General features: G+C 48.7%; 1 protein-coding gene across 1 annotated transcript in view; it reads right to left on the bottom strand.

Annotated features, from left to right (window-relative positions):
* The window catches only part of VAX2 (ventral anterior homeobox 2), a 28,550-nt gene extending 6,315 nt beyond the window's left edge, over window positions 1-22,235 (bottom strand). Inside the window, exons 1-2 of the mRNA XM_059133927.1 lie at window positions 21,938-22,235; window positions 4,854-5,041 (exon numbers count right to left, since the gene is read on the bottom strand). Coding sequence (XP_058989910.1) covers window positions 4,854-5,041; window positions 21,938-22,175 — 426 coding nt within the window. The 5' untranslated portion in view covers window positions 22,176-22,235. The remainder of the gene's footprint in view (window positions 1-4,853; window positions 5,042-21,937) is intronic.
* Between the last annotated feature and the right edge of the window lie 848 nt (window positions 22,236-23,083).

Genomic DNA, 23,083 nt, shown 5'->3' with positions numbered 1-23,083 from the left:
AGAAGTGGACAGAGGCAGTTGCTTGGAGAGCAGTTGGGGGGCATAGTTGGGAGCTCTAGAGGGCAGGGCTGTACTTAGCATTGAAGCCCTCAGCTCCAAAATGACCTTCAGCTTCCACTCTCTACTAGGCCTGCTACACCATGGTTCCTGTTTTGGGATTCCCACAAGACTGTGCCTCCTGTTTCATCCCTTAGAAGTCCATCTATCATTTGAGCACACTTGAAGGAATCTCTTATCCTTTCCCCCAGAAGAACCCAGACCAAGACAGTTAGGTAAATCAGAGAAACATCAACCCCGTGAAAAAACTCAGACATATCTTCCTGACATTTCCACTTGGATCTCAGACTGAACTGATCCAAAACAAAACTCTAGATTCTTCTCCCACTGTCCTGCTCCTCCCCGGCTTTCTCAACTTGTCCATGTGGGATGTGGCATATGTGACCATTTTTCCACATACATCTGTTCCAGTCCCAACCAGTTCTCTCTCCCTTGCCCAGTGGACATAATTCATGATGAGCAAGTCCTAACAGGCTCTATCTCCAAATCAGAGTACGTCTCAGATCAGTTCACTTCTCTCCTTCACCATCACCCGGAGCTTGACACAACATGGCAGTGGCCCCACCTTGCCCTCTCATCCACATTCTCCAGATGTCAGAGTGATCTCTGTAAAATGCCAGTCCTCTCTTCAACACCTCACTGTGGCCCCTAAACACTATCTGCTCTGCCCTACCTATCTTCCCTATTACCCTCCAACTCCAGCCACACTGGCCTTCTGACACTTCCAGAACATTCTATGCTAGTTCCAGGTCTTGCCAGTTTACTCTGAGTCTCGACTCCTCTTCTTCTGGCTCTTCCTCTGGCTGTTTCCTTTCTGTCATTCACACCTCAGCCCATCTCCTCAAAGAAGCTTTCCCTGATGACCCCCTAGTCTCTATTTTATCATGTTTTATCTGCCTCATAGCACTCATCACTCTTTAAATGCTATCTGTCAGGGCGTCTGGGTGGCTCAGTGGGTTAAAGTCTCTGTCTATGGCTTGGGTCATGATCCCAGGGTCCTGGGATCAAGCCCCGCATGGGGCTCTCTGCTCAGCAGGGAGTCTGCTTCCCTTCCTCTCTCTGCCTGCCTCTCTGCCTCTCTTGTGATCTCTGTCTGTCAAATAAATAAATAAATAAATAAATAAATAAATAAATAAATAAATGCTATCTGTCTTTCTCTGCAGAATGGAAGCTGCTATGAGGCTAAGTGCCTTGTCTGTTTTGCTCTGGGCTATGTTTCCAGTGCCGAGAACAGTACCTGTATGTAGTAAGTATTCGGTAATATTTTTTTTAAAGATTTTATTTATTTATTTGACAGAGAGAAATCACAAGTAGATGGGAGGCAGGCAGAGAGAGAGAGGGAAGCAGGCTCTCTGCTGAGCAGAGAGCCCGATGCGGGACTCGATCCCAGGACTCCGAGATCATGACCTGAGCCGAAGGCAGCGGCTTAACCCACCCAGGCACTGAGCCACTGAGCCACCCAGGCACCCCTCGGTAATATTTTTGAACAGAGGTATGGGTGACTATATGGAGCATTCCACTGAATTTTAACTATATAACCTAGAGCAAGTTACTAACCTCTCTGAGTTTCCTGAAATGGGGATAGTACTACCCATAAAGCCATCTTTTTGTAAAAATTGGTTGAACTAATGAATGTATGTGCCTACTTGATTTTTATTTTTCTTCAAGATTTCTTTTCTTAAGTAGGCTCCACGCTGGGACCTCATGACCCTGAGATCAAGACCTGAGATGAGATCAACAGCTGATGCTAACCAAATGACCCACCCAAGTGCCCCTAAAATATTTTATTTTTAAGTAATCTCTATATCCAGTGTGGGCCTTGAATTTATGACCCCGAGATCAAGAGTCGCATTCTCCACTGACTGAGCCAACCACTTTCCCCAAATATTCCTGCCTTAAACTTTAAACATGTTATTTAATTTCTTTGTGCCTCAGTTCTCCTCTCTTTAAAGCAAAAATAATAAAGGCCTCTTCTGGTATTTAAAAAGTGTACATATTTAGGCAAACCATAAGTGACTCTTAATCTCACAAAACAAACTGAAGGTTGCTGGGGGGAGGGGGCTGGGAGAAGGGGGTGGAGTTATGGACATTGGGGAGGGTATGTGCTTTGGTGAGTGCTGTGAAGTGTGTAAACCTGGTGATTCACAGACCTGTACCCCTGGGGATAAAAATATATGTTTGTAAAAAATAAAAAATTTTTAAAAAAGTGAACATATTTGACCTTTGTCCCTGGTTCTAGATAGGGAGCCCCTAAAGCCCTGGGAATTCCTTGAGTGATAGGAGTGTCTTTTGTCATTGATAACGGATCCCTTTAAGCTACATCTGAGATTATGCTAACAAGGTGACTCAGGGTGGGCCCTGCACAGTTTCAGGTGGCAGCACTGGTCCCAGAAAGACACCACCCCCCATGATTAAAGGTTTGGAGTCTCCAGGAAGGCAAGGGGGCTGGGTTATAAAGACTCTTGAACAGTAAGGATTCAGAGAGCTTCTGGGTTGATAAGCATGTGGGAGTCTTGGGGTCTGGCACACCCAGAAACTGTACAGAAGCTCCTCGAACACCCTCACCCCAACAGCTTGCTCTATGGATCTTTTTTGGCTGTCTCTCTCCCCTGCCCCAAACTGGGCTATTTCTGAGTTCTATCCTTTACAATAAGCCTGTACATGAAAGTGAAGTGTTTTCCTGAGTTCTGCCAGTCATTCCAACACACCGCCAAACCCGAAGAGGGAGATGTGGGAACCCCCAATTTTCCAGCTGGCCAGTAAGAAGTACAGGTGGCCCAGGGGGGACTTGCACCTGGCACCAGATGGGAGATTGTCCTGTGGGACTGAGCCTTACGTGGCGGTGTCTGTGCTCACTGCAGGAGTCTGCGTCAGAACTGAATTGACTAGTTTGACACCCAGTTGGTGGGAAACAATGGGAGAACTGGTTGCTCTTGGTGTTGGGAAACACCACACATTGGGCATCAGAAGTACAGTCTGAAGAAATACCTCCCTCCCCTCCCACAAGGTCGTGGTGAGGACGACAGGAGTTAGGCCACCTCGAGTACTTAGAGCCTGGTACAGAGGACCCGGTAAAGGTAAAGGTCAGCTGTGCCTTATAGGACCTACAAGGGCAGGGGCTGGGGAAAGAGAAAGGAGGGGAGTAAGCAAGAGTCAGTAAGTTGAGGATTCCCTGGGTGGAGGTGGGGGTCTCTGTTTGCCCAGCTGTGTGCTGAGCTCCCCAAAGAGACCTGAAAAGGAGATGTGGCTTTCAAACACATTCTTGTCCCCCGGAAGTGTATGCTAGCTAGTGCCCAACACACACACATACACACACACACACACACACACACACACGCGCGCGCTACACACCATATGGAAGGGTCTCTCAGGTGGAGGTTTTATGGAAGTCTTCCTGGAAGAGGAGGGGTTTGCCCTCAACCATCAAGGGTAGGTACACTATGGTGTCTAGGGCGCAGAGCAGGGGAAGGATGAGGACAGAGAAGGAGCAGAGTTTCCAGGTATAGTGTGTGGGCAAAGCGAGGCCAGGCAGAGGGCAGTTAGGATAGGGAGGGGCAGGTACAGAGGGGTGACTCTCTGCCTCATTTCGTTCCAGGAGCTCTGGCCTGGCTCAGCCACTGCAGCCCTCTGTCTGGCAGAGCCGGGCTTGCCAGCCTCTGTACTGAGCATAGCTGGGGTAAGGGTCCTTGTTGCCCCGGGCCATCTGTCGGGTGGTTCGGGGGTCTGCGACTGGCAGCTGCAAGAAAACAGGTCCAGGTGGAGATGGCCCAGGCTTGCAGGACAGCAGCCACCCCTGACTTAACTGCACTGGGTTGATGGGAGGCCTTGGTGAATTACTCTGCACAGAGCCCACAGAGCAGCTCCTGGGCACAGCAGGTCCTCAGTGGTATTATTACCATTATTGTTATCATGCATCTGTTACAGCTTGAAATGCCTCCAATCACACAGAATGCATGCTGACTTTACAAAAGGTTCTCCTTTGGGTCAAGCTTATTATTGTTAAAATGCTAAGCCCTTCCTGGGTGAAGGAGGTGTTCAGACTCCTTCTCTCCAGCAAGAACTTCTTTTTTTTTTTTTTTTTTTTTTTCCAGCAAGAACTTCTGAGGCACAGTGGGATAAAGGGTGTGTATGGAGGGTATGTATGGAGGGGGGGCAGAGGGAAGGCCCAGAATGGGGAAATAAGTCCCCAACTCAGTTCTTTTTTTTTTTTTAATTTTATTTATTTATTTGACAGAGAGAGATCACAAGTAGGCAGAGAGGCAGGCAGAGAGAGAGAGGAAGAAGCAGGCTCCCTGCTGAGCAGAGAACCCGATGCGGGACTTGATCCCAAGACCCTGAGATCATGACCTGAGCTGAAGGCAGCGGCTTAACCCACTGAGCCACCCAGGCACCCCCCAACTCAGTTCTTTGATGTTTCTTCTCTTCCTGGAATCTTTTCTCCTGGCAAGCCAACCCCTCCCCATCCTTTCCTGCAAGGTCCCTCCTGCACCAACACCCCCGATTCACTCCCTGCATCCTGGACCCCCTCCTTCCTATTTCTCTGGCTCTTTCTCATATCCCACCCCAAAGTGGCAGATGCATTCAGAAGGCCCCCTGTGGGCCTACTGGCGCCAGTGCTCTCTTGTTCCCACTGTATTTACTGCTCTGGTTTACCTCTAACTCTCAGCTTTTCCCTGATACATGTCTGAAGTCCTCCCAAGCTGGGTCTCCCAGTAGCAGCCCACAAGGCCTCACACCCCCACAAAGTCCCCAGGCTTGCAGGTCACGGGTGGAGTAGCCTGGCCCTGCCGGCTTACCTGGGTCTCAGAGAGATTCAGCAGACGGGCCAGCTCAGTGCGCTCCCGGCCCACCACATACTGGCAGCGCTGGAACTCCATTTCCAGGCGGTAGAGCTGTTCAGCCGTGAAGGACGTGCGGGTCCGCTTGGGCCGGTCTAGGTCCAGGCCCTTAGGCAGGACGATCTCCCGGATGGTCCCCTTGGCATCTGCAGGGGCCGTAAAAAGAGGCCAGTTAGTTCACTAGGCAAGGAGTTAGACCACCAACAATCATCTTCACAAGAGGCAGTGTGATCTAATGGGGAGCTCTTCCGCCTGGGTCTGGCAATGTGGTGTCTGACAAGTGGCTTGCCCTCTCTGGGCTGAGCTTCCTTCATCATCCAATGCAGTATGTTGTATCTATTGGGCAAATATATGTGAACGGACCTCATTACAAATTTCAAGTCCTCTACCATAGTCTGGGCAGAAAGGACTCACTCTGACTCAGCCAGAATTCTGTTCCCTCGGCAGAGTAGAAGGACAAATGGACAGAGATATACCAAGTCCTCAAGTGCAGAGGAAGGGATGGGTTAGAACTGGACCTGATCACTCAGGTAAGGCTTATTGGAGGAGACATCTAGGACTAGGTCCTGAGCCCTGTGCTGGCATGTGCATGCATGGGGGAACACTCAGTCCACAGACCCTCCTGGGATCCATGAGGAAGCTAGCCAGTGTGGGGTGGGGGGCAGCCTAGGGAGCTGGGATCCCCAGGAAAGAGCCCAAGGACCACCGCCACCACATCAAGCTGCTGCAGTGCCTTCCAGAGACAAGATTTCTACCACTCCCCTTGTACCTAGTTCTGAGCAATAGGACCACCCTCCTGGGTCCTAAACCAATGCCATCTGTGCACAGGGTCTCCAATATTTTGAAGCCTCCTCAAGAGTGGCTGAAATCCCTGAAGCCTATGTTCACTAGATATTCCCACTCAAAGAATTGAGAAACAACAACTAAATGTGCGGCAAAAGTAAAATGTGAATTGGAAGGGGGGCTTGCTATCTATACCTCAGCTTTAATTATAGGGGCAGAGATGATCTGTGTTCTCCCTCTAGAAGCATATGGCGGGGTTGCTCATGTTTTAGGCGTAATAAAAACAGACACCTCTGCCATGTGTGCTCTGGGCCAGGCACTGTTCTACGCACCCAAACCCTCCTAATGTCTCAGTGGAGCTGAACTATTTATTAGTCCCATTTTACAGATAGGGAAGTGGAGGAAAACATTTTAAGTAACTTAGCTGAGGCCGCACCGACACTATTCCATCGGCTATATAAATACCCTCACTTTACCTTATGAAGACCATCTTTTGGTAATGCGTAATGATTCAGTGGATAGGTTATAATGACGAGAACTCTGGTCATGGATACAGAAAAAGAAAAAAACAACTTTGGTCAGGGGTACAGGAAAGGACCTGAGTTTGGGATGTGCTGTCTGGCAAGGGACTCCTGTGAGCCTCACCACTCTGGATTCTGCTTCTAGAATCTCTGCCCTAGAGGGTAAATCTGACCCACTCCCCGCCTATCCTCCATATGATCTAGGAGACTGGTACTTTCTACATTCCGAAAAGGTGGGGAGGTAGTATTTGTGACCCCGTTGATTGGGTCCCCTTTGTTCAAGTCCTGTTATTTCCAACTACGAGACCTGTCTCAGAACTTTGTCACAACACCCAAGTAACTCCATCTCCAAAGGCCTTGATTTTATTAAAAGTGTTTTGGGGTGTGTAGACTGGAGGAAGGGTGGCAGCTGTCATATGTGGTGCTGGCAGCTTCACATCTCCTCAGTGAGCCTCTGGAGACCACCTGAGCCTGTGTTCCTGACCACTGGGGTCAAATCACACGTGTCCCCTGTCATTTCCTCCTTGTAGAAGAGCCGAGATGAGCATTCCTGCCTCAGGGAACAGACAAGGTCAGCTCTTCCTCTCAAGGTCAGGGAAGGCAGGAATCCTATAGGCAACTTGCCCGCTAGTTATCAAAACAGGCCATTAAAACAAGCATAGGAAAAGATACCCAACATCGCAAGCCAGTAGGAAAAGGCAAATTAAAATCACAAGAGATACAAATTAGAATAGCTAAAATAAAAAATACTGAGAGTTTCAAGGCTCAGAGGATGCAGAGAAACTCAATCTCTCAGGCACTGCCAGTGGGAACATACCTGGTACAGCCACACTAGAAAATGACCTGGAACTTTCTTAAAGGGTTGAATATATATTACCATAAAACCCAGTGACCACACTCCTGGGCATTTATCCTAGAGAAACAAAATCTTAGGTTCATGGCAAAACCCATACATGAATGTTCACAGCTGCTTTATTTATAATAACCACCCCCATGGAAACATGCCACTGAATGTCCCTCAGCAGGTGAGGGGTTAAGCAAACAGGGGTACAGCTAGTCCATGGGATATCAACTGAGCCACCCAGGCACCCCTTGATAATGTTTTATAGATATGCAAAATGTCACTTTTGGGAGAAGGGGCACCTGGATGGCTCAGGTGTTAAGTGTCTGCTTTGAGCTTAGGTCATGATCCCAGGGTCCTGGGATCAAACCCCACATCGCATCGGGCTCCCTGCTCAGCAGGAAGCCTACTTCTCCCTCTCTGCCGCTCCCCCTGCTTGTGTTTCCTCTCTCACTGTGTCTCTCTCTGTCAAATAAATAAATAAAATCTTTAAAAAAAGATATAAAACTAGAGCTGTAAAGGAAAGACAAAGAATATAACCAACTATATTAAAGCTAATGCCTTTTGTAGGACAAAAGCAAAAATTTTGGGGCACCTGGGTGGCTCAGTGGGTTAAGCCACTGCCTTCGGCTCAGGTCATGATCTCAGGGTCCTGGGATCGAGTCCCGCATCGCGCTCTCTGCTCAGCAGGGAGCCTGCTTCCCTCTCTCTCTCTCTCTCTCTCTCTCTCTCTCTCTGCCTGCCTCTCTGCCTACTTGCGATCTCTGTCAAATAAATAAATAAAATTTAAAAAAAAAAAAAAAAAAAAAAAAAAGCAAAAATTTTACCAAGATAATTATTTTTAAATTGAAGAAAAACCTTTTTAAAAATGTAAAGAAATTATCTATAATGCAATAATAAATAATTTTTTTAAAAAGCAAGTTGTCTAGTCTAGACTGAAAAATGGTCAAATTATTTATCTGGGCCATTTAGAGAAAAAGATGCCAAATGACCAATAAACGTAAGAAAAATGAGCAGAGCTTCACAGAAATCAGGATGCTGCGAATTCACATGATGGAAAATCATTTGTCTCCCGTAGGACTGGAAGGGCATTAATTAATGGTTAATAAATCAATGATGAACTGTAGGAGGTGCCACACTCCCATTTAATGTTGGTAGGACTGTAAATTGTCACCACCTTTTCATTATTTATTTATTTATTTATTTTTAAAGATTTTATTTATTTATTTGACAGAGAGAGAGATCACAAGTAGGCAGAGAGGCAGGCAGAGAGAGAGAGAGAGGAGGAAGCAGGCTCCCCGCTGAGCAGATAGCCCGATATGGGGCTTGATCCCAGGACCCTGAGATCATGACCTGAGCCGAAGGCAGATGCTTTAACCCACTGAGCCTCCCAGACGCCCCTGTCACCACCTTTTTAGGCTACATAAGACACACGTAACTTTTGCCCTAGCATTTTATTTTAGTAAGTATTTATTCAGAAAAGCATACATTCAAGTGCTCCAAAGTATATGTAAGTATGTTTGCTACAGCTTTGTTCAAAATATTGAAAATCTGAAAGCAACCTCAAGGTTCCCCACAAGGGAAATGACTGAACAAATGATGGTAATTCACACTACAAAATAGTGTGCAGCAATTTAAAAGAAGGACAAAGTATTTACATGAACTGACATCAAGTGAAACAAAGTTTCAGAATAACATATGCAGTAATATCCCACTTAAGTAAATGAAACACATATTCATATCAAACCATTCAATACATATTTAATGAGCACCTACTATGTACCAAATATTATTCCAGGGTCTGGAGATACAGAAATGAGCAAAAGAAACAAGTTCCTTGTTTCCTTAGACCTTGTACTGTGGACAGAGAAAAACAATAAACTTTAAAATTGAGTATGTATGTAACGACAAATGCTGGGATGACAATAAAACAAGATAAGAGGATATTGCTGACCCTCTCCAAATTACCAAAACCCAATAACCATAGGGTGTGTGTGTGTGTGTGTGTGTGTGTGTGTAGTTGCTACTTTAGCTATAACAGAGAAGACTACTCATCAAAGTTAAGTTAATGGATAAATTATGAATGCCATTTACCAGTGTTTCCAACCTCTCCCCAGCACATGGTAGGGTTGCACTAATTTTCTGCACATTGAAATTACATATGCCTATATGACTGACTTTGGCCAAAAAGAAAACAAAAGGTCACCTTCAGGTGGACACTTTAAAAACTGGTTCATAATCTGCCATGGCCCTTCCCTCTCACTGGGAAGGTCCTGGAAATAGGAGTCAAGATGGCCGGTCATCAGCCTGGATCTCTGAGTACCAAACTGAGCCTGAGCCTACTTGTGATGCACTTATCATGAGAGTGAGAAGTACACTTGTGTTTTATTCAAACTCTAAGATTTGGGGTTGTCTCGGAGGCAAAATCTAGCCCCCTGGACACAGCCCCCTTCCCTGAATTTTTCCTTTTCTGGGTGGAGTTTGGGGGAAGCACCCAGAAAGAGGGACAGCTTTAATTCTAGGGCTTCCCTGTGGGTAGGGACTTGTTAGGATGAAAATGCACCCCTGAAGCTTGCTGCCTTTCTGCTCTCCTCAAAGAGGCCTGAGTCCTAGGGGAATGGGAGAGGATGATCCAGTCAAAGGAGACTTTGCCTTGGGGGAAGTGGTCATCTCTGACTAATAATGGCTAGCCACTGCCCCTGACCTCTAGGACCAAATATTACCCACTCCTGGTCCCTCTCCCAGTGGATGCCCACAGAGCCCTTCCTGATTTCAACCCCTGGCACCCGGGTAGTTCCTTTGCATGATGAGCTGGTAATGTGCCGATTTTAAAACGTGACAAGGTCCTTCCTTTTTTAATCTACAAGGTGATTATTATAAAAATTCCTTATGGAAAATTCATCTTCGAGTTTATTGGGAAAATTAAAAATGGAAGAATAGTGAGGAAACAATGTGAAAGAATGAGGCGAAAATGCTTGCTTTATCCCCCACCCCGCCAGTAGAACATATTACAAATCTACAGCAACTAAAATGGTATGATGCTGGCACAAGTATCTGGAAGCAAATTGACGCATATATGAGGATTTTTATAAAGAAGACATTTCAGGGGTTCCTGGGTGGCTTAGTTGTTAAACACCTGCCTTCGGCTCAGGTCATGATTCCAGGGCCTGGGTGAGCCCAGCATTGGGTTCCCTGCTCGGCGGGAAACCTGCTTCTCCCTCTCCCTCTGCCTCTGCTTGTGTTTCCTCTCTCACTGTCTCTCTTTCTGTCTAATAAATAAATAAAATCTTAAAAAAAAAAAAAAAGAAGACATTTCAGATTAGAGGGAATAAAGATAAAATTATTAAAGAACTGGCTTTTGGGGTGCCTGGGTGCTCAGTGAGTTAAGCCACTGCCTTTGGTCGGGTCATGGTCTCAGGGTCCTGGGATGGAGCCCCATATGTGGACTCTCTGTTCAGCGGGGAGCCTGCTTCCCCCTCTATGCCTACTTGTGATCTCTCTCTGTGTCAAATAAATAAACAAAATCTTAAAAAAAAAAAAAAAGACCTGGCATTCGGACAATTAGCTCATTATTTGGAATAAAATAATTCATCTCACACTGTGTGCAAAAATAAACACAAGATAGATGAAAATCTTCATATAAAAATAAGCTCTAAAAATTGAAGAAAAACACGATTTTTTAAAAAGGAAAATAAAGGACAGATTTGAGTACCCAGAAATTAAAGCTTTTGCAGGACAAGACTGTTAAAAGACAAAAAACAGATTAGGAGAAAATATTCATAATACCTGCATAGCAGAGCCCTAATGTCTGGTACAAACAGCTTCTAGAAACTGAGGAGTAAAGTCCAGCGGTGAGAAACTGAGCAAATTTTATGAAAGGTTTATTCAGAGAAGAAGAAATTCAAGTGCCTAATAACTATGAAAAAATACTCAACCTCAGAGGGAATCCGAGAAAATGAAAGTTAGAACAGCAAATGAGATACAGCTTTTTCTTTTTCCAGATGCCATATTTTATCTATCAGCCTGGGGAAAATGTGCTGGCAAAAATGAGGGAAATATAGGCCCTTTCAAGCTCCGTTTTTATAAGAATATTTGTAGAGGGCAATTTCACAATACCTAGCTAAATTAAAAACTGCAATAATTCCATTGTCCTAGAAATTTGATAAAGGTTTCTATGCCAGAGAAATATTGATACACTTTGATAAAGACAGACTCACTGGGGCATGGTTTGTAAGAGAAAAAAATAAAGGAAAAGGTTCAATGTTTATCAGTAGAAATATTGTTAACAAAATCACAATATTAGTCATGCCTTTGGCTTTTATGCAGAAGTTAACAAGAATGAGGTACATCCCCATATATCAGTCTGGATGGATGCCCCTTACATGCTACTTTACAAAAACAGCAAGTATGTACAAACCTGTTTTTACAAAGAGCAAAAAGTAAGACTACACTGTGTGTGTGTGTGTGTGTGTGTGTGTGTGTGTGTCTGGGTGTGTATGCTTGTTCCTACATAGGCTCAAGTCCGCAGGATAAACACCTCTCTTCTGTTCACTGTTCAGGATCAGAAGCTGGTCAGGGAGGAAAAATTTTCCCTAATCTTACCTTGCATACATTTTTGTTTGGTTTGCTGCAAAGACTATTGTAACAAAACTGAATTTTATCTTCAGTTTAACAAGAACTTTCTAACAGAACTAAATGACCCAAGAGAAAGGACCATTAGATATGATCACAATTTAAATTTGAGTTCAGGGGGAAAAAAAAAAAAAAAAACCTCACAGCAAATTTTTTAAAAAGGAAAAGATTTGGGCATATTTGCAACACATGTCACAGGAAAAGGTATTATTTCTTTAGTAGAAAAATAGCATTCACAACTATAAGAAAATAATAAACACAGAAATAGCTAAGCACATGAATAAAAAATTCACAGAAGAGGAAATTAAAATGAGGACTAAGTATATGAATACATGCTTAACTCACTAGTAATTAAAAATGCTAATAAAAATACTTTTTTTTTTCACTTGAAAAAACTTCACTCTAAGAGTCAGTATACCTGGGTTGGAAGAATGAGGAAAATGGCACATTTATACACAATTGCTGGGAGTATAAATTTTTGGTATGAATTTTGGAAATACTTATCATAATTTTAATATGATACATGTGAAATATGCTTATTATTTTAAACATTTTATTATGAGAAATTCCAAACATACACAAAATTGGAGAAAATAGTAAAGCTCTGATGTACCTATTCCCCAACTGCAACGATTATAAATTCAGGAGCAATCCTGTTTCTTGTCTGTCCTCATAATTTTAAGCAAATCTCAGACATCATATCATTTCATCCGGAAATATTTCTCTGTGTATCTCTAAGAAAGACTTCCTTTTAAAAAAAACTACAGTACTACTGTCACAACCAAAAACATTACCTATCATTCCTTAACATAAAAAAGTCCTACACATTTCCACATTTTTCAGATTGTCTCATGAATGGAACTTTAAAAAAAAAATCATCTCTCCAAATTAGGATACAAAGATGTTCACTGACACATTGTGTGTAGTAGTGGAAAAGTAGAACCAACCTAAATATCCATCAATAGGGGACTGGCTAAATTAATTATATCTGAAGTATGGAATATCATGCTGCTGTTACAAAGAACAAGACAGTTCTAGAGAGCAAGGTGTCTACAAATGTTTATAAAATGGAAAAAATTTTGCAAAAACAATTCCTACTCTTGTAATATATCACTTACATCTTTCTATTTTTCAATTAGTAGAGAAAATTTGAGAGGTGATATCCTGGGAGTATACATGATTTATTGGGGAAAAATGAAGAAGTTTCCACTTACACATGATCTAGCAAAACAGCATGGTTGGTTTTATCATTGGAAGGCTATTTTATCCGTCAGAAAATAAAAGACATCAGAAGGAAATTATAAACTTAAAAAAACCTGCAACACATATTGAAAGCAATGAGTTACTACCCTTAATGCTGAGTTTATACCCATCAGCACAGAAAGGAATATTTGAAAATTAAAAATGGTCAAAAGAAACGAGCTAATAGATAACACCGGAAGAAATATACTGGTCAGTAAATATGAAAAGATAGTTAGCTTCACTAATAATAAATGAAATAAAAATTAGAATGCCAGTGAGGCACTACTTAACACCTCTACCATTGACAAAGGTAAAAAGGATGCGTAATGCCCAATATGGGCAGAGAGAAAAGATGAGGATGTAAACTACAAAGAACAAGATGACAATATGAGGGTATAAATTGCAAAGAATTAGTATCTATCAAGATATACAATACAAACTGTGGTGGCAAGATTTGGCGATACAGGGGCGCCTGGGTGGCTCAGTGGGTTAAACCTCTGCCTTGCGCTCAGGTCATGATCTCAGGGTCTGAGGATCAAGCCTAGCATTGGGCACTCTGCTCAGCGGGGAGCCTGCTTCCTCCCTCCTCCCCGCCCCCCCCCACCGCCCCGCCTGCCTCTCTGCCTACTTGTGATCTGTTTCTCTGGCAAATAAAGAAACAAAATCTTTTTTAAAAATTATTTTCAAAAAAGATTTGGAGATGCAAGCACTTACAGGCATTGTTGCTGAAGCTGGAGCTTGGGTGGGGGTGGGTAGGGAGTGGGGTGGTATACCATAGACGGAAGACAATTTGACATTATCTTCCAAATTACAAACACAGGGGCACCTGGGTGGCTCAGTGGGTTAAAGCCTCTGCCTTGAGCTCGGGTCATGATCCCAGGGTCCTGGGATCAAGCCCCCGCATCAGGCTCTCTGCTCAGCAGGGAGCCTGCTTTCCTCTCTTTCTCTCTCTCTGCCTGCTTCTCTGCCTACTTGTGATCTCTGTCAAATAAATAAATAAAATCTTAAAAAAAAATTACAAACACACCCAGTATTCTGCCTTTAGGAACTTCCCTAGACACATATCTACACACGTAGAAATGACTGAGAACCAGTTTATTTATTGCAGCATTGTATATAATAGCAACATATGAGAACAAAGCTATATACCCACCAATAGGACATGGGTTATGCAACATACATTATGGCCCACCCAGTCCATATAAATGGAATATTATGCATCTGGGAAAAAACTGACGAGAAATTTCTCACATCCCAAAATATATGGGTAAGTGAAAAATAGCAAGGTGCTGGAAAGTATGGAAATATCACCATATGGGTATAATAAATAAATAAATGAATGAATGCATGCATGCATGCAAGAAAAAATAAAATAGGGGCTCTGACTTGCCTAAGCATGAAATGGTTTTGGAAGGACAAATGAGAAAGTAAAAATCGCTGCCTTAGAGCCGGGTGGTAACGGGAAGACGGAGGGCGGGGCTGGGAGAGATACTTCCCGGCGTCCGTAAAGCACCACCACCAGGTTTTGAAGTTCCGAATCATAGGAGTTAGTTACTCTTTTGGAATGAAACAAAAACACGTTTTTAGAAATTGTGCTGTGCGTAAACCTTTTTTTTTTTTTTTTTTTTTTTTTTTTTGGTGCCGCAATCCCACGGCAAGGAATTTATCTCACGGAAATACTCAAGGGCGCAAAGCCCCGCGCCCTAGGAGTTTATTGCACGGTGTTTCTGTTGGGGAAAAACAACTGGAACAGCCCTTCAGCGGTTGGGAGAAGCCGGGCTTTCCCCAGCCGGAGGGATCCTTCTGGTTCCGTCACGGGACAGCGCGAAATGGTTGACCCGAATAGATGACCCCTGCGGATTAAATGTGTTTAAAAAGGTAAGTTGCCAAACAGCTTCTGTAAGACGATTCCGCTTTTTCAACGTTTGTTTGCGAGAGTAGAAGAATCTGGAAGGACGCACCTGGAACTGCGAACTGTGGCCATCTGGGGGAGCCTTCCGCCGCTCCAGGCTTTGTTTTGTTTACGCGGAGCCCCTATTGCTTTTTGAAATGCAATCCTCCGCCGGTCCTTCTCCGAGTGAGGGTGGCCCTGGAGCCCGGCCCGGGCTGCCCGCAGCCCCACGTGCCGCCGCGCTGGGCCGCGGCAGGGGCGAAACCCGCCGCACACGCCGGCTTTGGTCACCCAGAGATGTGCGGCTCCAGCGGCTGGCTGGAGGCTTGTGAACTGAGCGCGGAGGGCGTGAGGGGCGCGGATTTACCTAGGTATTATTGCTTTTTTCACCCCCCGCTGGCTTTGCGGGCGGAGCGTCGCACTAACAGTCGCAGAGAAGCGGGAGACTCACTACCGACCTCACCGCCCAGCGCCTCGCACGACCCCCTGCTCCGGCCGGGACCGGACTCTAGGCGGCCCACCATCCCCCGGCCCTGGAGACCCAGCGATGAGTCAAACAAACATATTCGAGGTTTTCCACGTTTTATATGTCGGTGGTTCGCAAAGTAGAGGGCTGCACAAAATTCCAAAAATATGGCATTGGTAATTTTTTTTTTTTTTTTGGCATTGGTAATTTTATGTTTTAACAATTATTCTGGGTTCTGGCACCATCATGGTTTCATAAAAGAAACGGTATTGTAACGTCAAATAAATGAGGACGTCATCTCAGAATGAATGTTGCTCCCGGGCATGGGCGTTGCAGTCTTACACCTAAAGAAATAGGCGACGTTGACTGCTTTTTTGTCTTCTTTCATTCACTACATAAATACTGTGTATTGTGTGCTAAGAACACATCCGGGGAGATGGTGGATTTGGACGGCACGGTGACCTCTTCCGTGGTCCTGGCGCAGGGTCAGGTCCCTGGAATTTCGCTTAGGCCTCGCTTCCCCGACAACTCTGGGGTGGGCGGGTCAGGAACCCCGCACTTCCCAGTGTCTGAGACAGTCTCGTGTTTGGGAAGCTGAGCGCTAGCGCCTGGGTCTGGCACTTAGTAGGTATTCACTGATGTTTGTGAAAACAAGTGAAAGGCAAGACCGCAGGAGAACCTGGGAGAGAAATGGTTCGAGAGGCCTTTGCGGGGGGGGGGGGGCAGCTAGCACCTAAGAGCCGACCCAGTCCCATCCCCACCCACCCCTGCGCTCCAGGCCCTGGCTTTCTCACCGCTGTCCACTCTACTGCTTTGTAGACCAGATCCCGTCCTGGCGCTGTCCTGTCTTTCCCTTTTCGCATTGTTCGAGGCCACCCTGACACCCTCAGGCCCTCCAACCTCCCTCCTGGATGGGTGGGGGAGACCACCCAGCTCTCAGGGATTCCTACGCAGGCCCACCCTGTCTCGGTGTCCTCTATCAGAGTTTCTCAAATTGGGGTTGGGAACTGGTGGGGTGGGGCGGATACACGCTGTGTAGCCCTAACGGCTTAACAAGGAGTGAGGTCAATCTTTATTTTCTTTTTTAAGATTTATTTATTTTTAGAGAGAGCGCTGAAGGGGGGGGGAGGAGAGGAGTGGGAGACAAGAGTTTCCAGCAGACTGCGCTGAGCCGGGAACCCAAAACACGGCTCAGTCTCCTGACCTTAAGATGAGGACCTGAGCAGAAAACAAAAGTGGGATGCTTAACCAACTGCCTTACACAGGTGCCCCAGGGCAATCTTTATTTTATATTAAGCAAAAAGGAAATAGAAGTATAATTAGTATGCTTCCTGTGCCCCCCCCATGCAAATCAAAAAGATATAGGGAGGGAGCTCAGGGCCACTGTAGCCCCAGGCTCAGTCCAGGGTCATTGAGGAAATGGCCTAGAGCCAGCAGGACCCATAAAGGCTCCCTCTCCCTATAGATGGTGCACAATGGGCCAATGTTCCCAACCAGAGCTAACCATCTATCTATACCAGCCCAAGGACACACACACACCCACGGTCCCCTCCCTCCCCTCCAGGGCAAGTACTCCCTCAACTGTCCTAGGCTCCTTGCTCTGCAGGGTGAAGGGGTGGAGGTGGGAGATAGAGGTGCTGAGGGTAGGGGGACACCTAGAAGCTCTAACCCTGCAGGTGTGTGTATATGTGTGTGTTTGCACGTGGGTGTGGTACACACCCGGGCGATGTGGCAGTGGGTCCACGGGCACTAGAGCCCAGTCTACCACCCAGAACAAAAACAGCATGAAACACAAGGAGCCTGTCAGAGTTCCCTAAAAAATGCAAACTGCCCGAAAAACACATCAATGAGAGGACACATTCGGTTGCCGGGACTGCTTCTTTGTGTGTGTGGGCGGGGGGAGGCGGCATGTGTGTAAAGGGGAAAATAAAGACCAAAAGGATAGCACCTGCTCTAGACCCTTGAGGAGAATGCGGGTACTTTTGCCAAAACAAAGCAAAAGGAAAAACATAACAAACAGAACAAAAACAATCCCAGGGAAAGAAAAAAAAAACAAACCCTAATACAACCGCACACGCTCCCAAACTAAAAATAACATATAAAACCAAAATTCCAAAATTCCATACAGTCCCTGTATGAACCATTCAAACCTTTCAACTGCTGCCTGGGGCCTGGGCCTGGGTAATCACGTGTATTCACAGACTCTGATTGAGGCCAGGGTCCTGAGGTCCACCAATGGCCCAAGCAAGAGCTGGGTCTCACAATCCTGTGCTCATTTACATAAAACAATCTGCCCCACCTTCTCGGTTGTTTAAATGCCCGCTGGGCAAGTGGGCAGGTATGCCTTGTGGAGCTGCTCCAACTTGTAGGGTGAGACCTGCAAGGTCAGGGCTGAGCTGCTGTACGTCCAGTGGCTTTTGTAAATCCAAGCAGAAAGCAAGCAGATTCGAAGCGAAGCTGAGCCCAGATTTGATTGCAGGAGGGGGGAGTCTGTTCCCCCACCCACCCAGGCCGCTCTCAGCTCAAGTCCCAGAGGCCTTGGCCTCTTGCCCAGCGTCTTCGGATGAGTCTGGCAGCCAGGGCCCTGCCTGGTGCAGGCCATTGCCTAGCCCTTTTAAGGGTTTGGAGGTTCCCCGTTCTGGAACACAGCAGCACTGCCCGCAGATGGGCGGTGGGCACGGACTCCACTAAATTCAGTGCCTCCCTTCCCCACACCCACACCCACAGCGAGAATTGCTAGATGGTGCTGAAGGCCCTGTTCTTCCTGGGTTTTCTTATGTCCTTAGACACCGGGTGCATCCATCAAGCTCCCAGGTGAAAGCATTTCAGCGAGTGGGTGGTGGTGGGCGGGTCAGCTGTTCACTCAGTCATGGGGTCCCTAATTTTTTCCTGTCCTCCTGCCACCAGAGGTGTGTGGAAATGAGGAAGGGGGTTCTCCACTTCTCACAGAAGGGGAGTGCTGGGGTTGGGCAGCGTGATCCTGTTTCACCCGGGCCAAGGTGCTTACATTGAGTTGAGGACAGAGGATGCAACCAGAATGGCGGGTTGGCACCCATTGGCCTGAGGGACCCCTTCAGGGTAGCAGGTAGAGGTCCTGAGCATTATTCACAGAAGTCGGTGACACTAGCAGGCGACCCTGCCGGCTCTATCCAGAAGGGTTGTTGAATTTGCATCCGGATTAATCTGGGAATCACTCAGGCACATCTGAGTGTGTGGGCGTGAACAGAGATTGTGAGGTTGCTGGATGTTTCGGGTGAGAGTTAGTCCATGTCTTCCAGCTGCCGATGTCCCGGGTCCAGCGAAAAGGCCATTGCATCTGGTCCGCCCTGTGCGGTGAGAGCCGAGGCTGGGAGGCGGTCTGTCAGACTGCCTCCAGCTCATGGTTGGCGCCGTTTCCAGTATAAAACAAAAGGATCCCCCATCCCTGCTCCTCACCAACAAGAGGCTGTGCATGCAGAGGTGTGTGGTGGCCTGCGGGGCTGTCTCATCTCATAGGAGCCTGGCTGTGTACACCGCGGGGTGGGGGGGTATGCGGGCATGCCTGTTGTGCACACTCGCCTGTCATCTTTGTGGCCTTGTTTGTGTCCGTGTGTGGCTTGAGGCGGCCTCCATTTTGAGGTGGGGATGCAGCAAGGTGGGCCTCCCTGGCTCCCTGACCCGCATTTCGCCGAGGCAGCAGGGGACTTGAGCAATTGGTGGAGTGAGGGTTCTTGAAGGTGATTGGGGGAAGGCCACACCTCGTGGTCTGCAAGGTGGCACTAATCCTCCTTTCCACAGCTCTCAACCCCTTTGCTGCACAGCATTTTGCCAAGGCAAAAAGATACCAAGTCCCCGATAGCGGGGTTGAGCTGAGCTGGAGGAAGCTTCTGAGGAAGGAGGTCCATTCCCTGAGTGGTTTGTGGGTTACCTCAGAGCAACCCCTTTTCGTTCGATAGAATATTTTTGGAGATCCTGCTGGGCGTTTGCAATTTTATAGACATCACCTCTGATATTTAGCACTGACTTTCAAGGTGACAGCTCTGGGTTTCTATGTACAATGAGGAAAATGAGGCACAGAGCAGTAAAGAAAGTGGCTTAAATTTAAAGGCCTCTAAGGCTGGTATTCCAACCCAACTTCATTTAACTCCAGTACACACACTTACCTTCTATCCCCCTGTGCCTTGGAACTCCCCTTAATAGATCAGGACAGAAAGAAACAGAAAGAAGTGCTAAGACCCAGAGGAAGTGGGGTTCCTTCCCAGAACTCTCACCCCATCAGCAACCTAATGGTCTGTGATGGCAAACACCTCCCTTCTACATTTTTATGATTTCCTCCAAATGTACTTTGGGAGGCTATGCCCTGGGACGTCAAGGGCAAAATGCATTTGCTACTTAAAGCACACCAGAGGAACATTCATCCCGATGCCAGGCTTTTCATCTGTTAGAGCCTCTACCCTGAGCCCGGGTGGGGCCAGGAGGGACGCAGGTGACCCTGGCTAGGAGTAATTAGGGTTAAATGACATGCCAGGTATCTCAGGCCTGAAATAACCTCTTTTCATTAAATGAGAAAGGGCAGAGGGATTTATGAGGACCTTATGTACCTTTCCTTTCTTTCTCTTTATATTATGCCAATATAATGCATTGCTGTATGTGCACACATGCATTTATAAAAACATATCTCCTGACAATGCACACAAGCTGTTCCACATACAGTCTGTGTGTGTTGGAGGGGTGTTCCTCTCTGTCCCGCTGTGGATTGCTTCTAGCGTGGGTGGCCTCCAAGCTACCACACTCCTACCTTCTGTGAGTTTACAACTGAGAATTATTAAACTGGCCATCTGTACACAGAATTTATTTGTTCTACATGCAGAATTAGTAGAGTGGAAGCGATGATAGGTGGCATAGAACTCACGATGGTCTGGAACTCACAAATACCCACAGATAGTGTATGAGGTGGTGAGTGTGGCAGCCAGGGACTTGAGGGTCTTAATCTCGGAGTGTGGGCTTAAAGGGCTGATTTCTTTCTTCATTTCCGGAAGCCCTGCAGATTTTCTCAATGGAACTCCAAGCTGGCTGCTGACATCTTGTATTCAGGGCATCCTACAGTCTATGAGAAGGGATCCAATTTAACCCCAGGTGCCCAAAAGGTCCACACACCTGATGGAATTACCCCTCGTACCCAGTCCTGTAACTGCCTCAGCCCAAGCCTTCCCTCAGAACAGCGCCGAGTGCCCCATCTCTAGGGGACCACACCTGACACCAGGAGTGTTTCCGGAAGACCAGGGTCGTTGAGTCTGTGTACAAGACAGTCTATCAGTTGACTTTACACTGGGCTGCCTCCATGCTCAACACTAGCTCTGTCCCCCATTCCCAGAGCCACTCAAACCCAGCGGCTCTGGGGAAGCTGTGCAAAACCAGGCCAAGGTGCCCCCCCCCCCCTGTGTGGGTGGCCTAGGTCAGATCAGACAAACTCGGGATCCTGGCGCTGGAGTGTCCTGGGGCCAGCGGCAAGCTGGTTTCCCTTCCCCAGGACCTGATGGCCAGGGAAATCAGCTCTGGCCGGTGGCCTCGCAAAGCCTAGCGGCTTGCAAGAGGGCGCTCAGGAAGCAGAGGCAGTAAAAGAGAAGCGGGAGGAAGCCGGGCTGGGGAGTTGGAGGAGGCCTTGGGGGGGAGCCTTTACAAGCGTGTGGCCTCTTCTGGGCGCTCGGTCTGCGGGTGCCCGCGCTCCGAGATGCTGGGGGAAACAGACCTCAAGGCTCTGGCCGAGGCCTAGGGACAGGCTGACCGAGAGACCCCGGAATTCCCTTTCTCCTCCCATCTCTCTGGGCGAGGCCCCGATCCGGCGAAAGCTGAGCCTGCAGCTTCCAGTGAGGCTCGCTTTAGGGGTCTGGGAAGTCTCGGCCTCGAAGCGAGGAGGCCAGGAGGAGCCGGGTACTCGGGCGCAGTCCAGAAGCGCTTGTAGGAAAAGAGGGCTGGGGAGCGCTCGGCAGAGAGAAAAGGCCAGGAAAGAAGAGAGGAGGGCGAAGGGCGAGGGAGAAAGCGAGAGCCGTGAAAGGCCAGGCCGGGAGAAGGCCGGCTGGGCCCGGGCGCCGCGAGGAAGTGGGAGCGAGCGAAGCCCAGGCGGGCAAGCGCCGCGCACCCCGCGCTCCGTGCCCGGGTGCCCTCTCCCGCGAGCAACCAGTGCAGTCTGCGTCGCTGGGAATGAGAAACCAGGCTGGCCAGGCGGCGAGGAAGCTCCTGGCCTCTGAGCGGAGCGCCGGCCTTTTCCTCCCGGGGTTCCAGACGCTGGTCCCTCCTTGTCCTGACCCCGCTGAGCGCTCGTGACGCTCTTCTCCGCACCCGCCGTTTGGGACGCGGGGCGGAGACCGGCTCTCGGCTTCCCGCGCTCGCGTCTGTGCCCCCGCCACCGTCAGAGGCTGGGATGGGCCTAGGGTGAGCGGCCGGCCCGAGAGGCTGAGAAATATAAGGCAGTGACACGGGGATCTCTTTGGTCCCGTTCGCCGCTTTGTCCCCTGCACTCAGCTCAACGTTCAGTACACAATAGACGCTCAGAATAATACTAGCTGAATGAATGACTGAGTGATGACTGACTGGTTGAGTACATGCATTGGGAGGTGGAGGCAGCAGAAGAGCGGTGGGGGCGGGGGGGCGGATCCGGTGAGCCAGGACCGCGCGCTGTCCGCTTACCTCGCACCAGGATGCGGCGGCAGTGGTCTGCCTCACCGAGCCCGGGGTGGCCGTCGCTGTCCGCGCCGCTCTCCCTGGAGCCCGCGGGGCTAGAAGCTGAGGTCCCTGCAATTTCCCTGGGGCTGCGGCGGCCGGCATCAGTACCCGAGTCCTCCGCTCCGCCTCGGTCCCCGCCGCGGCCGCCGTGCGACTCCCGGCGTGCGGGACCGCGGTCGCGTTCGGCGCCCCCATCGCCCATGCCGGCCGCCACCGCCGCCTTCGCCACCGCCTGGCCAGCCTACGCTACCCAAGCCCGCGACTCCCCGCCCCTCGCGCCCCCGCGCCCCGGCTCCCCTCGCGCCCCCCGCCCGACTCCTCCTCCGGCCCCGCCCCTGCCCGGCTGCTCCACCCATCCCTGCTGATTGGGCAGGAGTCGGGGTTCTCCGACTCCCAGAGGATTCCGTGGCAGCTGCGCGGCGCGGGGGTGGGGAGGAAGGGAGAGGGTGGCCCACTCCTTCACCCCTAGTCTAGCCCCACACCCAGCTTGGCAGAGCGAGGCTGGGGCGGCCCTAGAGTGCTGTCCTAGCCCTACATCCTCCCATAAAGTTTATCAACTCCCTCCCCCAACCCCTTGCCTACTCTCCTCCTCACTCCCTTCATCCCAAGGGAAGCAGGCTCCGCGTTCCGGCTCTTTCAGCGGGATCAATAACCGCAGTGCTCCAGGAAGGCGACCCCAGAGAGACCAAGCAGAAAGGAGGTTGGCCATGCTCCAGCACTTGGCGGGGTCGGGGGCTGGGGGCAGGGACTCGGGCCTGGGGTTCAGTACCCCACCCCCGCCCCAGAGTCATACCTCCACCCACAGTCAAGAACACGGACAGACTTCAGGCGGGTCCCGGCGTTCCCGGGAGGGCAAGGCCTGGAATGTGGTCAGTGAGCCTGAGTGAGGCCGGGGGGCGGGGGGGGGGGGGTGCTGACGGAGTGACATGTACCCGCCGCGGGAGAGGAAACACGTGCAGACAGACAGCCGGGGCCAGGGGCCCAGAGGGTTGAGTGAGGCCGAGACTGGCAGGCAGCAAACGCCCGGTTCCCCTGCGGCTCCCCGACCCGCACCCTCAGACTGGGTTAGCAGGTGGGCGTTTCCTTGTGCCACCCCTACCCCACCGGCCT

This window comes from Mustela lutreola, chromosome 9 (assembly GCF_030435805.1).
Source record: "Mustela lutreola isolate mMusLut2 chromosome 9, mMusLut2.pri, whole genome shotgun sequence".
Lineage (NCBI taxonomy): Eukaryota > Metazoa > Chordata > Mammalia > Carnivora > Mustelidae > Mustela > Mustela lutreola.
This window is presented reverse-complemented; position numbering and strand designations above follow the sequence as displayed.